The sequence below is a fragment of the Nelumbo lutea genome, chromosome 4 (assembly GCF_056320005.1).
Source record: "Nelumbo lutea isolate HS-2025 chromosome 4, American lotus-T2T, whole genome shotgun sequence".
Lineage (NCBI taxonomy): Eukaryota > Viridiplantae > Streptophyta > Magnoliopsida > Proteales > Nelumbonaceae > Nelumbo > Nelumbo lutea.
In genome coordinates, this window is record NC_142687.1 from 83,843,833 (window position 1) to 83,860,158 (window position 16,326).

General features: G+C 42.1%; 1 protein-coding gene across 4 annotated transcripts in view; it reads left to right on the forward strand.

The window, feature by feature from the left end:
* The window catches only part of LOC148861416 (uncharacterized), a 128,740-nt gene that overhangs the window by 51,520 nt on the left and 60,894 nt on the right, over positions 1-16,326 (forward strand). For all 4 annotated transcript variants that reach the window (XM_088984749.1, XM_088984750.1, XM_088984748.1 and 1 more), the window contains one exon: positions 14,889-14,991. In XM_088984749.1, the coding sequence (XP_088840875.1) occupies positions 14,889-14,991 (103 nt within the window). The remainder of the gene's footprint in view (positions 1-14,888; positions 14,992-16,326) is intronic.

A 16,326-nucleotide genomic window follows, 5' to 3' on the forward strand; every position in this document is an offset into this window, starting at 1 on the left:
ATTACAAGACCTGGTATTTCCTTCAGTGTTGGATTATTGAGCCAATTCATGCAGAACCCAAGGACAATCCATTGGGAAGGTATTGTTAGAGTTCTACGCTATTTGAAGGGTGCTCCAGGTAAAGGATTGTTGTATAAAAAAGAGAGAACTTTCCTTGGAAGGATACATACATGTTGATTGGGCAAGGTCCGTTATTGATAGGAAATCAACAACTGGTTACCGAACATTTTTGGCAGGGAATTTGATTACTTGGAAAAGCAAGAAGCAGAATGTGGTGGCCAGGAGTAGTGCTGAGGCTGAGTACAGAGCCATGGCCCACACTACATGTGAGTTAGTATGGTTGAGACAATTGTTACAAGAGATGAGAATATCGGTCACAACCCCTATGAATCTATTTTGTGACAACCAGGCTGCCATTCATATCTCTTCCAACCCAGTGTATCATGAGACTACCAAACACATAGAGGTAGATTGTCACTTTGTTAGAGAAAAGGTGGTCAATGGAGAAATCATTACCCCATACGTGAAGTCTGAAGATCAACTAGCTGATTTGCTTACCAAAGGCTTGAGTGGTGCTCGGATGAAATACAATTGTAACAAGTTGGAGTTGTATGATATATGTGCTCCAACTTGAGGGGGAGTGTTAAAATGCAGCTTTGTTCTAAGGTTATTTTAGTCTTTTCTCTTTTTTAAATCAGTGTTTTTTGTCTCTATTCTTGAGCATTTGTATATAGAGGTAGTATTGTAATTTTACTTGTTATTATGAATTAAACATATTGGGCGGCAGTTCTCTCTTTCGATTGAGACTGTGAAGCCCTATTCTGTTCGACTTCTTCTTCTCCATCTTTTCCCCTTCTAGGCTCATATTAGAAGCTCCTTTTCTATTTGTATTAATTAAATACAGGCCTGATAACAACCTAAGAATCCTCTTTGCTGCCTCCATGTGTGGTCTCTTGGGGGAATGCATGAATTGGCTTAGGACCTCAACTGAATAAGCAATGTTTGGATGTGTCATGGACAAATAAAGCAACCTCCCACTAACCTTAGAAAATGTTTCACATCTTTCAGAGGTTCACCATCACAATCACCTAGTTTATGATCTACATCCATAGGAGTATCTGCTGGCTTTGCTCTTAACTTGTTTGTGTCTTGTAACAGATCAAGGACATAGTTCCTTTGAGAAATAAAGATGCCCCTTTCTGAGCGGGCAACTTAAATTCTAAGAAATTACTTTAGTGGACCTAGATCTTTCACTCTAAATTTGGAGGCTAGGAACCTCTTCAACCTTTGTATTTTTGAGCTCCAATTTCCTATAATGATGATATCATCCACATACACTATCAGTATAGCAACCTATTTCTGACATCTCTTCACAAGGAGAGTGTGATCAGACTGACATTGTTTGAAGCCTACTTGCTGGACCACCATATGAAATTTACTGAAACACGCCCTGGGAGATTGTTTTAAAGCATAGAGAGACTTTCTTAACATGCACACCTTATTTTCACTTACTTTGGCACAGAACCTTGGGGGTTGAACCATGTACACCTCCTCCCCCAAGTCACCATTTAAGAAGGCATTCTTTATATCCAACTGATGTAATTCCCAGTTGCAGCCAATGATAGAAGAACCCGAACTGAGTTCATCTTAGCTACTGAAGCAAACGTCTCGTCATAGTTAACACCATAGACTTGACTGTACCCTTTTGCTACTAACCTTGTTTTGTACCTTTCAACTGTCCTGGCCGCCTTGTGTTCCACTGTAAACACCTACTTGCACCCTACTAGGTCCTTTCCCCTTGGAAGATCCACCAACTCCCAAGTCTGATTCTTATGGAGGGGCATTAATCTCCTCCTTCATAGCATCTGTCCATTCAGGGTATTTTAAATCCTCTACAACATTTCTAGGTATGGGATTCATAGGAGACATACCAGGTAATGTGGTGTTTGGTAGTGCATGACCTAATTCTCTTTCTTTAAGCAATAGGAATGTCAAGGTCATCCACAACTGAAGAGGGAGCTAGGGTATCAATAGGTGGAATAGTACCTAGTTCATTTGGACTTTCCTCTTAGGAGTCTGAAAGGTGTCAGTTTCTCAGTGTTTGGTGGCTCCACATCTTTGTCACATTGCTGATCTCTACGACGTGTACGTTGGAAGACACGAAAAGGAGTAGGGTCCGGACTAGAAGGAAGAGAGACTCGACAGACCTAGACCTACTTCTCCTCTTCCACGCTACTCTCTCCCTAAGGGGAAGCAGGGAAGATAGAGAGAAAGAAAGGAGGGAAGAAAAGAAGAAGAGGAAGAAGAAAGGAAAGTGTCGAGAGGTGTGTGAAGTTCACTGTTCACACCCTCAAAAGTTCACTTTATAATTGAAAATTAATAATTACAAGAAGGCCCCTATTTGGGTGCCCAAATACAGAGAGAGTATAAGAAAGGAGAAAATGACCAAAAACACCCCTGTCTAACCATTCTCGACACTCCCCTTCAAGCTGAGCATATCTGTCAATCATGCCTAGCTTGGCAAGGTTCTTAGCAAACTTTGGATGGTGAACACCTTTAGTGAGGCAATCAACTAGTTGGTCTTCTGACCTTACAAAAGGAAAGCAAATCTCTCAGTTAGCAATTCTTTCTCTAATAAAGTGTCTATCCACCTTAATATGCTTTTTACAATCATGTTGAATAGGATTGTGAGCAATATTTATGGCTACTTGATTGTCACAATATAGTCTCATTGGAACATTTGCTTGGATGCCCATCTCAGTCAATAAGGTCTTCAACCAAAGTAGTTCTGACACTCCATGAGCCATTGCCCTATACTCTACCTCAGCACTAGAGCGAGCAACCACAGATTGTTTCTTACTTCTCTAGGAAACCACATTGCCTCCAACTAAGGCACAAGAATTGGATGTAGATCTTCTATCATCGATGGACCTTGCCCAATGAGCATTTGTGTAAGCCTCAATCTTTAGATGATCGTGGTTGGAATACAACATCCCTTTGCTAGGGTATCCTTTCAGGTAGGCTTAAATTCTGTTAACTGCCTGCATGTGAGATGTCCTGGGTTCATGCATATATTGGCTAACCACTCCAACAACACAGGAAATGTTAGGTCTAGTCAAACAAAGATACAGAAGATGTCCCACCAATCTTTGATATACCTTCTGTCTGGAAGAACTTCTCCTTCAATAGAGTTCAACTTGTGGTTAGGACCAATTGGAGTTTCTACAGGCTTACACCCTAATTTCCCAACTTCATGAAGTAAATCAAGTACATACTTCCTTTATGGCAGAAAAATTTCCTTCTTGGATCTTGCAACTTCAATGCCAAGAAAATATCGGTGATCACCAAGGTCCTTAATCTCAAATTCAGAAGCGATGAAGGACTCTAATTGAGAGATACCTGTGATATCATCACTTGCCACAACAATGTCATCAACATATACTATCAACATTGTTACTCTACCATCAACTCTTCTAATGAATAAGGTGTGGTCAGCCTGAGATTGAGCAAACCCAATCTTTAAGATAGCATTTTTTAACTTGTCAAACCAGGCTCTCGGGGACTGTTTGAGGCCATACAAGGACTTCTTCAGGCGGCAGACTTTTCTATCACTGTTAGGAAAGCTTACCCCAGGTGGTAAGTCCATATACACTTCCGCTTGTAAGTCCCCATTAAGGAAGGCGTTCTTTACATTCATTTGATATAAAGATCACGAGTAATGGGTGGCAAGAGACATGATCACACGAATAGAGTTCATTTTTGCAATTGGAGCAAAGGTTTCCAGATAATCAATGCCATAAGTCTGAGTCTATCCTTTGGCTACAAGCCGAGCTTTGTATCTTTCAATTGAACCATCTGCTCGTGCTTAATAGGATAAACCCACTTACACCCAACAAGAATCTTATCTTTAGGGCAAGGAACAGCCTCCCAAGTCTGGTTCTTTATTAGGGCCCTCATTTCTTGGTTCATAGCTTCCTTCTAATTGCGGCATTGCATTGCCTCTGTAACAGTATGAGGATGGAAACAGAAGAGCTAGCAGAAATATAGGCACAATAGGAAGGGGAGAGAGCATCATAAGACACATAGTGATAAGATACTTGCTACATGTCCTCTTCCCTTTTCGAATGGCAATAGGAAGTTCAAGGTCAGAATCAATAATAGGATTGTTAGGAGGTTCAAGATTACCTGTGTCTGGGGAATCAAATTGTGATGGTCATTTTGCTTCAGGAGCCACCCTCTTATTGTGCCTGATGAAAAACTGCTGCCAGGACCGAAGTTGATACACAAGAGGACGAGGGGAAGGAATATAGGTCAGAAGAGAGGGGGGAATAGAGGTAGGAACAGGAAGGCAGAAGGGAATCTGATTTTCGCTTGCCTTCTCCCCCTGAAGCGAAGGACGAGATGATTGGAAAAAAGAAGAGGATTCCAAAAAGGTAACATCCTTAGAGACATATCTCTTTTCAAAGAGAGCATCAAAGCATCTATAGCCTTTCTAGAATGGAGAGTAACCAAGGAATACACACTTAACGAATTTAGGATCAAACTTGCATCGGAAAGGACTCATATCATGAACAAAACAAACACAACCAAAGACCTCAAGGGGACAATGCCATAGTTTCAAAAGACTCATTTTCTCATTGGAACAAGATTCAATCTGGTTTGACAATCCATGCTCTGAAGGTCCATCCAGGAGGTAGACTCCATCCACTTCATGCCCACTTCCAGTTGTCTTTCCCGTGCTCCGGTCCTGAAAAGGGGTGGAAAAAAGGTCACTAAGAAATTGTGGGATTTTCGTTGACATATGTAGATTCCTTTTCTTGATCTAGCAACTTCAATCCCAAGAAAATATCTCAGATTTCCCAGGTCCTTGATCTCAAATTCTGAAGCTAAGAACTCCTTCAGCCTCTTCATCTCTTTCACATCATTTCCAGTAATCACCATATCATTCACATAAACAATGAGAGCTGTAAGTTTTTCATTCAGTCTCCTTGAATGAGTTCAAGGATCTTTCAAAATATTCAGCTGCATTGTCTGAACGGAATTGTTTAATCTTCTTAACAAATTGTGTTTCAACCATCTTGCAAAACATCATAGTTATCTGTAGAACTTCTTCACGTCTTTTTAACAGATAAATCCAAGTGCACCGAGACTAATGGTCAATAAAACTGATAAAATAACGAAAGCCATCAATGGAGACAATGGGTGAAGGACCCCAAACATCAGAATGGACAAAATCAAAAGGGGCTTGAATTTCATTATTAGAAATTATATACATTGATCTGCATTGTTTTGACATTTGACAACACATCACGAACTAAACTTTGACTCGGAATGCCCTTACATAAATCGGGAAACAACATTGCTAAAGAAGAAAAAGACAAATGACCTAGCCTAGCATGCCACAAGTGCAGCCTAGCTCTTGACTCCACACTTTCTGGACTAGTAGTAGCAGAAGCTTGTAGTGCTGAACTGACATCTGCATCAAAATAGTAGAGGCCCTCATACTCATGACCACTCCCAATCGTTCTCCTTGTCAATCTGTCATGGAAAACACAATGAGAGGGAAAAAAAGTTATACTGTAGTTCAAATTTCTTGTAAGCTTTGAAACAGACAACAAATTTGATGTAAGACTAGGAACATGTAAGACTGATTTAAGAGAGAGATCCTTGCTTAGGTCAACCACTCCCTTTCCCGAGATGGTGGAGAGGAACCCATCAGCTACTCTCATCTTATCCTGGCCAAACAATAAATGATATGAGGAGAATAATGAGGATATATGTGTCATATGGTCAGTGGCTCCTGAGTCAATCACCCTAGAGCTAGAATTAATGGAACTAGTTGCACTAAATATAGAGGTTGTACCTGATTTGGCAAGAGAGGTGGAAGCTAAAGGATTGTTCTTCAGACGGGCAAATGCCCGGCTAAGAACCTCTACCTCACTAGCTGTAAAGCCCAAGGTACTTGGTCCAGAGGAATCAACAACCTGCTTTGTGGTCGAAGAGGACACTGGCTGAGTACTCTGTGAGATGTCACTACTACTGTTGGTGGCAAGGTTCTCACTTGCTGTGTGGCCCTTATGTTGCATTTTTTCCTTTCTCAGAGCAGCTGGCTTCAGATGAGGGTACAAGACCCAACATTTCTCCTTTGTGTGTTTCTCACCACCACAATGGGTACACTTGAGGGACTTCTTGTCTGAAAATCTGCTTCCCTTAGTGGAGACTAAGGCTGAATGTTCTCCAGATAGTTCTATTGCTTGTGTCTAGGAGTCAACCTGCATCTCCTTTCTCCTTACTTCTTCATTCCTCACCAGGTAGTAAACATGATGAAGCTCAGGTAATTCATCTCTCCCTAGAATCTGTGACCTTACACCTTCATATATAGGGTCTAAGCCTGCTAGGAACTTGAAGGCTCTGCCCTCCTCAATCTGCTTGTCATGCCTCTCCTTATCCCTGGCATTTTCCCAATCCAAAATCATGTGATGGTCAAGCTCTTCCCAGAGACCTTCAAGTGTTGCAAAATATGTTGCCATAGACATGTCTCCTTGCCTTAGGGCTGCAATGTCTTGGTTCAGCCTGTACTTTCTAGCATTATTCTTCTTTTGGCCATGTCTTAGATACTTTCTCCCAGATTTTAGTGGCTGTAGGAAAATGATGAACTGTTCTGGCCACCCGAGGAGTCATGGAGGCAAGCAACCAAGACATAACTGTGGCATTTTCCTTGCGCCACACAGTGTATCCAGGGCTGCTGATTTCTGGTTCCTTTTTATCTCCATCCAAATAGTCTGTGAGTTCATGAGAGGTAATGAACAGTCTTGCTGAGACAGACCACTCTCTAAAGTTATACTCATCCAATAGCACACTTGTAATCTGCAAGCTATGCAGATTAGGGTTCTCCAGGTTTGAGGACCTTATAACAGGTCTGTTATCTTTAGAGGAAACTTCACTGGATAGTGATGACATCTTGACTTCGGTCAAGGAGTTGTTCACAGCACTGTTGGGTGATTCTGGTTAGGGCTGGCCGAAGTAGTCACTGAATTCACAGTGCTGATAGCACACCAGATAGGCTTCACTTGGACTAAATCAGTTCAGGTACAGCAACCAGGAAAAGTCTGTAACTGAACCAGTTCACAGAGATGGAGTAGGGCTAGTATCCGACTTGGAAATGATCTGTAACTGAAGTCTCCACAGTTCTGTAAAGGTCTTTCTGAACCAGTTCTGATGCAGGTTCTGATTAGCTGTAGTAACCCCAGCAGGTCTTGACAGCTCACAACACAGTTTCAGACCTTCTGAGACTGTCACAGTTCTGATGCAGTTCTGTTACAGCAGCAAAGGTGTTCTGGGCTGGTAACCGACCTGTGCTATGCAGACTCCACTTGAACTTCGAGTACTGCAACTGTAAAGGGAGTTCCCCTCCTTACAGACAACACTAGGACTGCTGAAATCAGTCCTCAACTAGGTCTGTCCTATACAGACCTCTACTTAGCAGCCGAATAGCTGCTAACTACTAGAAACTAGTAGGACTCCAGCTTCAGGGTCTTACCTCCCTTGTGCCCTACAACCAAGGGAAACCCTAGGTCGAACCTTGTGTTGTTCTCCTGCAACCCTAGGGTTTCACAGCAGCAACCCAGATAAAAAGATGAAATATAGCAAGAAGGAGGAGATGGCGTCGGCAGTAACCAGGAAGGTGCTCAATGCTCTGATACCATGAAAGCTGAACCACTGTAGTTGAAGTAGCAGAAAAGAGGAGAAGAAAAGATGCTGAAAATGTCGAACTGTACTTGCAATCGACCATGCCTTTATTTATATATAAGTGAAGTACAAAGTACAAGAATTTACTGGGATACCCCTGATTAGTGATGGGACACCCAGAAGACTTAAGACATAAACAAGATTAGGCCCATTAACAAAGGCCCAATTACAAGATAAGTTTAACATAAGAATGGGCTAATAGGAATTCTTATAAGCCGGACACACTCAAGCCTTCTAACATATCATTCCAACAAAATAGTCCAGAACTACTACCAAAAACTTCCTTTTTCCCTTGGCCGGTGGGAAGGGCCCCAATAAATCTATGCCCCACTACACAAATGGCCATGAGCTGGTCAAGTATCTCAAGTCGGCAACGGGTTGGTGTAGGATGTTCGCATGCCATTGGCACTGATCACAACGCTGAACCAGCTCGGCCGCGTCTGCTTTCATGGTGGGCCAGTAGTATCCTTGTTGTAGGGCTTTTTGGGTGAGGCCCCTGCCCCCTAGGTGTCCTCTACAGAGGCCTTAGTGAATTTCTTGTAAAACTTGATTTGCTTCAATTTTCCTTAGGCATCGTAAGTAGGGCATTGTAAAGGATCCTCTGTAGAGCAGCTCGCCTACTATCATGTAGCAAGCTGCCTGTCTTTCTACTCGGCGAGCTACATTTCTTTCTACTGGTAGCATGCCACGTTTTAGGTAATCGTAGAGTGGGTCAATCCAACTTGGCTCAGTGGTAGTGATATTAGCGACTTCCTCACCCACTTTTTCTATCAAGGGACGTGGTAATTCTTCAATGTAGATGGTCCATTTTGTTGAATCCAACATGCTTGCTAATTGGAGAGGGCGTCAGCCTCTGCATTCCTTAATCTCGGGAATTGTTGGAGATATCATGACTTGAAAACTGGTAGGAGTTCTCTGACTTTGGCGAGGTATGCCACCATGGAGGCGTCTCGAGCCTCGTAATTCCCATTTACCTAGTTTACAACGAGCTGTTAGTCGCTGCATATCACCACTTGTTTGGCTTCCACCTCTTTTGCTAATGCCAAACCTGCTATTAGGGCCTCAAATTCATCTTCGTTATTTGATGCTCGGAATAGAAACCGAAGCGCATATTCCAGCTTTGTCATGCATGGTCCATATAGTATTAACCCAGCCCCGCTTCCGCCTCACTGAGATGAGTCGTCTATGTGAAGTATCTAGGGCTCCTCGTCCCAGCTCGCTCTCTCATGAGGTGGGGGTGCTGTGCTGAATAAGGCTTCCGTTGTTAGCACCATCTGCCCGGGCGATGGTGAGCTGAAGGTACACTCGACAATAAAATCTGCCAGAACCTGCACTTTGATCACTATGCACGACTCAAACTGGAAATCATATTCACTTAGCTCGATTGCCCATTTGGTGAGTCTTCCCAAGATCTCAGGCTTCAGGAGAATTTGCTTCAGCGACTGCTCCATTAGCACCACTATGGAGTGTGCTTGGAAGTAAGGTCTCAGCTTTCGGGCAGCTAATACTAAGGCGAAGGCAAGCTTCTCAATGTTTGGATACCTCGTTTCGACTAGAGGCGTAAATTGGGTCGTGCCGCCCACGGCTCGGCACGACCATGCGGGTCTTGTTGGGCCTGGAATTTTAGGTCCACGGGTCAGCACGACAAGGAACGACCGAGCGGGCTGTGTCGCCCGCGGCCCGACACGGCCCGTGGGCTGGCACGACCCAGCATGGCCCGTGGTACGACCCATATATATTTATGTATATTTTATATATTATAATTATATAATAATATATAGTATATAATATATTAATAAAATAAATATTTTTTAAATTTTATTATACTAATTTATTTAATTATTGCATATATAAGCAATTTTATACACAAAATTCATATAAAATAAATTTTTAAGTTTTTTTGTCAATTTTTTTAAATAAATAGCTTTGGCCCAATACACGGCCCGACCTGGCCCAAGGCTCGGCCCACATGGGCCCGGGCCGTGGGCCGTGCGGGGCCTACCCCCAAAATTTTCACCGGGGTGGGCGGCATGGCCAACTTTACACCTCTAGTTTTGGCGGCCTAGAGTACTTTGCTAACATAATATACGGGTAGTTGTGTTCTGTCTACCTCTCTGACAAGGACCGAGCTTACTACTTCATCGCTTGCAGAGAGGTAGAGTTTGAATTCGTTTCCCACCTCTAGCCTAGTCAGTAGAGGGGGTGAGCTAAGATATTGCTTTAGTTCATCGAAGGCGAGCTGACATTCCTCTATCCATTCGAAGTCTTGGTTCTTTTTTATGGCCTTAAAGAAGGGGAGACACCTCCCAGCTGATCTAGACATAAACCTGTTCAGGGTAGCTATTCGTCCTGTTAGTCTTTGGGTTTCCTTAACCGTCTTGGGTGGTCTCATATCTAAGATCACTTGGATTTTTTCCTGTAGAGGAGATGGGCCGAATGGCCCATAGGTTGTCATTCTATGTTATGTTTATGTTTTTTTTTCTGTAATGGGCCTTTTTCTAGGACCATACTCTTATATACTCTGTTTTGTAATCTCTTGCCCATCCAAGGGCCCCTCTGTAATATTTCAAAGATTAAGTTAATAAAATGATTTAGAGTGTTAGAGGGAGGTATGGGCCATTCGACCCATCTCCTCTACATTTCCGGGTTGGCCTCTATGCCTTGTTGGCTGACGATGTAGCCCTAGAATTTTCCTGAGGTCACACCGAAAGTACACTTGTTTGGGTTTAATTTTAGGTTGTGTTTTCGCAAAACTTAGAATACAAGATTTAAATCGGAAACCAATTATTTTGAAAATAGTCTTTACAACCATGTCATCCACATAGCATTCTACTTTATTACCAATTAACTTAGAAAAAACACAATCACTAATCGTTGGTAGGTCGCTCTAGCATTTTTAAACCGAATGGCATGACCTTGTAACAATACAGGCCTGTTCCGATAGCAAAATGTGGTCTTCAGGGTCCATCAGGATCTGATCTTATCCCAAATAGACGTCCATGAAGCTGAGCAGTTTGAATCCTGAGGTCGCGTCAACTAAGCGGTCTATGTTAGGTAAGGGGAAATTGTCTTTTGGGCAGGCGCGATTTAGGTCTATAAAGTCTATACACATTCGCCACTTGCCGTTTGCTTTTTTCACTAAGACTGGGTTCGTTACCCAGCTTGGGTACTGTACCTCCTCTATGAAGTTTGCAGCTAACAACTTCCCTACTTCTTCATTTACTACGTCCCACCTTTCCGGGGTAAGGTTTCTTTTCCTTTGCCGAACAGGTCTAACTGTAGGGTCCACATTAAGTTTATGAGTTATCAATTTAGGGTCAATTCCAGGCATTTCAAATGCCGACCAGGCAAAAACGTCTAATTTTTTTAATAAAAAACTTACCAATTCAGATCGTTGGAAATCTTTTAAGTGAGCTCCTATTTGTAGCACTTTCTCTGGGTCGGTTTTGGAGACCTGTGCTGCTACTGTGTCTTCGGTCGGGCGAGCTCTTTCCTCAATGGTTTTTGGTGGTGGGTCTAGGTCGATGTCGACTATCATCTTCCATTTAGCTTTTAACGAGGCCATGTAGCACTTCTGAGATTCTAGTTGGTCACCACGTAGCACTCCTATCCCAGTGTTTGTTGGAAACTTTAATGCTAAGTGGTATGTGGATACTACAACTCGCAATGCATGTAGAATGAGTCGTCCCGAGATCGCATTATAAGGCAATGATGCTACTACTACTAGGAAATCATGTTCCAAGTGAACTGTGTAGGGCGGGGAGCCGACTTCAATTGGTAACCTAACCTTACCAATAGGGCGAACTACTTCCCCGCTAAATCCTACCAAAGGTATATTAGCAAGTTTCAAGTCAGCTTTACTTAACTCCATTTTCTTAAAAGGCCTCGGCAAATAAGATATCAGCTGAGCTGCCTGAATACACCAAAATCCTTTTTACTTTGAAGTCATTGATTAGCACTTTTACCACCAGTGCATCATCATGGGGGTATTGGATCCCTCGCATGTCATCATTTGTAAAATAGATGACCTCTTCCGTTTTGGGACGTTTGTGGGGCTGGTCACTCTTCTGTTCTAGCTCGCGTACCGTGTTTTTCCCAGTGGACGAGGTGCATCCTACTATGATGGAGCCTCTTGTGATTACGTTGATTGTTCCTCTAACCTGCTTCTTTGGGGCCTATAAGGTTCTGGCTGGTGGTTCCTGCTGCTTGCTATTCTGTGGTGCTTTCCTTATTGGTTTCAGTTCCTTGGGTTCGCTCATCCTTGATGAAGCGTTTCAAGTAGCCTCGTTTGATAAGGTCCTCGATTTCAATTTTCAGGTTCCAACAGTTCTCAGTGTCATGCCCATAGTCATTGTGGAAATGACAATACTTATTTGGATTCCTAGTGCTAGGGTCTCCCCTTATCTTGGGAGGCCATTTCACGTAATCATTTGATTGGATATGCATGAGAATCTCCTTTCTGTGAGCATTCAGTGGTATAAATATCCTGCTATATGCGGGAGGTGTTTCCAGTCATCGTCCTGCTTTACTGTTTGGCAACCTGCTTTTTTGACGTGGCGAGCTACTGTGCCTTCTCCTTGGGGATCTGCTTTTACGAGGCGATCTACTCTGTCTGGTTCAGTTACTTTTTGCTTCTTCATCCGTTCGTTTCCTTTTTCCTGTAATCTCAGTCTCCCCACCAATTGTTACCTGATGTGGATGCATGGTTAGCGGAAACCCTTATACCTGAGTGAGCAAAGGCAATGGTGGCTGAACTTCCAGAAGGGATGGATGATGAAGATGTACCTTCAAGTTGACTGATCATCTTTCCAAACTTCTCATATTCAGCTTTCATGGCTGCCAACTATGCACTGGTAGATTCAACCTATGTATCTGTGCCTGTGGCTGCATGTGCACTTCCTGTCTTTCTACTATCATTCTTCTTCTGGAATCTGATAGGTACAAGATTGGGATGCAACTTCCAGCACTTGTCCTTTGAATGTTTCGGCTTCTTACAATATTCACACACCACTTCTTTCCTTCTTGAGCCACTGTGAGCTTTTGTAACCCCTTTGGGTTTAATTCCCATATTTGCAAAATGATCATTAATACCAACTCCTTGAACCTGCACTTGCCTTGTACTTTCTTCATTGCTGACCAGAGTATATGCTTGTGACAATGAAACATCTCCCTTGGACAAGATGTTTTGCTTTGTAATATCATATTTAGAATTCAGCCCTGTCAAGAACTCAAACACCCTATTCCGTTCAACCAATTTCCTGTATGTTTTAGCATCCTTAGGGGTATCCCAAGTCACAGCCTCTATCAAATCAATCTCTTGCCATATAGATTTTAAGATTGAGAATTATGCTGCAAGTGACTTCTTCCCCTGTCTTAGATTTTTCACATCACTTCTCAGTTTGTAAGCTCTAGCAACATTCAACTTCTGGGAATAAGTCTCTGCAACACTATCCCAGATCTCTTTAGCCGAATTCATCCACAGATAATGTTGACTGATTTGTGGCTGCATTGAGTTCACAAGCCACCCAATCACAGTGTAGTTTTCTTGTACCCATCTCTCATAAGATGGATCATCCTCTGGAAGAGCTTTCTTGCTCCCAGAAATAAAACCCCATTTTCCTTTGCTACAAATATGGATTTTCACTGATTGTGACCAAGCTAAGTAATTGGTCCCATCAAGCTTGACTGTAGTTACAGCTAGCATAGAATCGGTTGGGGTTCCCAACATCTGCCCATATTCAGCAGTATTCTTGTTTTCAAAGTTTGAGAAATCCATCATGCAAAATTCGGTGATAGTTCTTTTCTTTTATGTTTTAGCCTCCAAAAGACACCCAACAACCTCCAAACACAAGATATTTCTGATTCTAACAGCCTATGTCCCAAGAGGAAGACAAAAGAAATACAGTCCTTGAGAGACCTTCTGTCGAACACTCAGTGTGCAATACTTAACAGTCTCAGCAACTTCCCAACCCAATAATTAGCCGAATAGGACCTCCAAAAACAACCCAGAAATTTCTGGGTAGGAGCAGTCTCAGCAGCAGTGATTCCAGGGGTATTTTGGCTACTTGACAGTCCAGAAAAGAGATAAAAACAACCCAGAAATCTCTGAATTAAGTCAGACCAGAGGATAGCCGAATAGTAGCACTGTTTCCAAGGAAACTTCGGCCCTTTTAACAGTCCAGAACAGTGAAAAATTAACCCAGAAACAACTGAGCAAAGACTTATAGTAAGAGAGTCTCTGGTTTGTACAATAAACCAGGCCGAACACTTGTCCTCTAGGATGGCTTCGAAAAACCCTTTTCTCTGATTTTAAATCAGGCAAAGCAACTTGTTCTCTGATTCTTCCTGGTCACCAAACCCTTCTCCAAGTGTGTAGAAGCTTGGGAACCCTCCAATGACCTCTAAGAATCAGGCGGATGACTGTAAACTCTCAGCCCTAGAACCTCCTCATGTAGTTGGCTGGACTAGAACCATATGAGGGACACGCCAAGCAATGGCCTGCTCTAATACCAAGTTGAAAAACAGTCCTAGAAGTAGGGACTGTGTTTGAAACAAAGGAAACTAGCAAGAGAAGATTAGAGAAGAAGAGAGAGTTGCGACAAGAAGAGTTTGAGGATGAGAGTTTCGAACATAACATCCCTCTAACTCTCTAATACACTTTTATTAAGTTAATCTTTTAGTAATTACAAGAGAGGTCCTTAGTTGGACAAGAAATTACAAAAAGATGAACATAAAAGAGTATGGGCCCAGAATAAGGCCCATTACAGAGAAGAACATAAAGATAACATACAATAACAGCCTATGGGCCATTCGGCCCATCTTCTCTACAAGATACAAGGAGAAGAAAAGAGGAAAAAGTGTTCAAGAGTCAAAAACTGAAACTGGCGGCTCCCAGCTTCCTATTTGTATTGACATGATGTAAAATAAAAGAAAAGGGAATTACAAGCATGCCCTTGGGGGTCCACCCTAATAATAAGAACTTAAACAAAGAAAAGAACATGCTAACAGCACCCTAACAGCAGAAAAAAAAAAACTAATTCTAACAACATATACCATTTCAGATGTACTAAGGTAGTCTACTGTCTTAATGGATGGACATGCTATTTAATGTTATCTTATGTGTTTACTCTACTTTTTAGATTGTTGGGCATTCATTGGGTGGTGGAACTGCTGCACTCTTGACATATATTCTCCGGGAACGTAAAGAGTTCTTTCCAAGCACTTGTGTAACATTTGGTCCAGGCAAGTATCTATTGGATGCTGCTTGCAGTTATTTAGATATTATTTAAGATGTTGACAATCAAGTGATTGGTTTCAATTTTTGCTTTGCTTAATTTAATGATAATTTAATGGTAGTCCTGATATTGAGGTGAAGATTACTTTATTTCCTGTGACATTAAGGACCATTAACTAAAGTATCAACCTTGTAATAGTGTTTTTGATTTGAAATAGAAAGCATTTTATCCCCATTGTGTTACAGACTATGCGATCTTTTATTTGTTTTGGATTAATAGAAAGCTTTCAACTTACAAATATTCTATGTTCAATTTATTAGGACATGGATGCAAATTTTAGTGGGTTTACCATTACTAGTTGTCTTTTTGGCAAAACATTTCACTACAATTTGGCTACTTATTTGGTATTGTGTTGTGTGCTTAACCAATACGCCAAAAGCCTTGAGACTGATGGAATGTGTCAAGCCAATCACTTTAACCATTTAGGACTGTAACATACCACCACGCTTCTGTAGCTGACCTCTCGGCAGCTTCACTCTAGGCAGCTCTCACTCTAGCGGTAGGTAGCCCTCTTCATGGTGGCTCTCACTTTGGTGATAGGTAACCTTTCCACGACAGCTCACACTTTGGCGGTAGGTAGCCCTTTCCCTTTAGCAGCTTTCACTCTACTCTAGGTAGCCCTTTCCATGTCGGCTTTCACTCTACTCCTGGTAGCCCTTTCGATGACAGCTTTCACTCACTCCAGGTAGCCCTCTCCGTGATTCAAACTTGAGACGTGGTGATAGGCTTTGATACCAAATGTTGTGTGCTTGACCAATACACCAAAAGCCTTAAGACTGATGGAACGCGTCAAGCCAAGCACTTCAACCATTTAGGACCCTAACATATTGTCATGTGTAAGGGGCCATTGCTTGCTGCAATGGTAGAATCTTGGACTAAGTATGAGAATATGGGTCTGTGTATAAGGATATCCACTTTGTACAAAATGTTGGAGGTTAGGACCATACCCAATCCATCCCTCTCAAGACCTAGATTGCCAGGATCAACATTGGGTTAATGGCCTTTTTATTGGTATTTGTTGTGGGACTTGATAATGTGGGCCTCGGCCCATTTGTTTTATGTCTTTCTATTTCTTGTTGGGCTATACTTCTGTTATTAAGTGTTAATGGGCATGGACTTCCTTATTTTAAGTTACTCCATCCCTTACTAATGGGGGATGAAGTTGTAATCTTATGTTTCTTAATGTTGCCCTAATATAAATATCAGTTTGATGGGCTGGTAGAGTTAAGCCACCCTATTCAAAATTTCTTCTTCTTTTTCTTCTTCTTGAATCAGAATACAA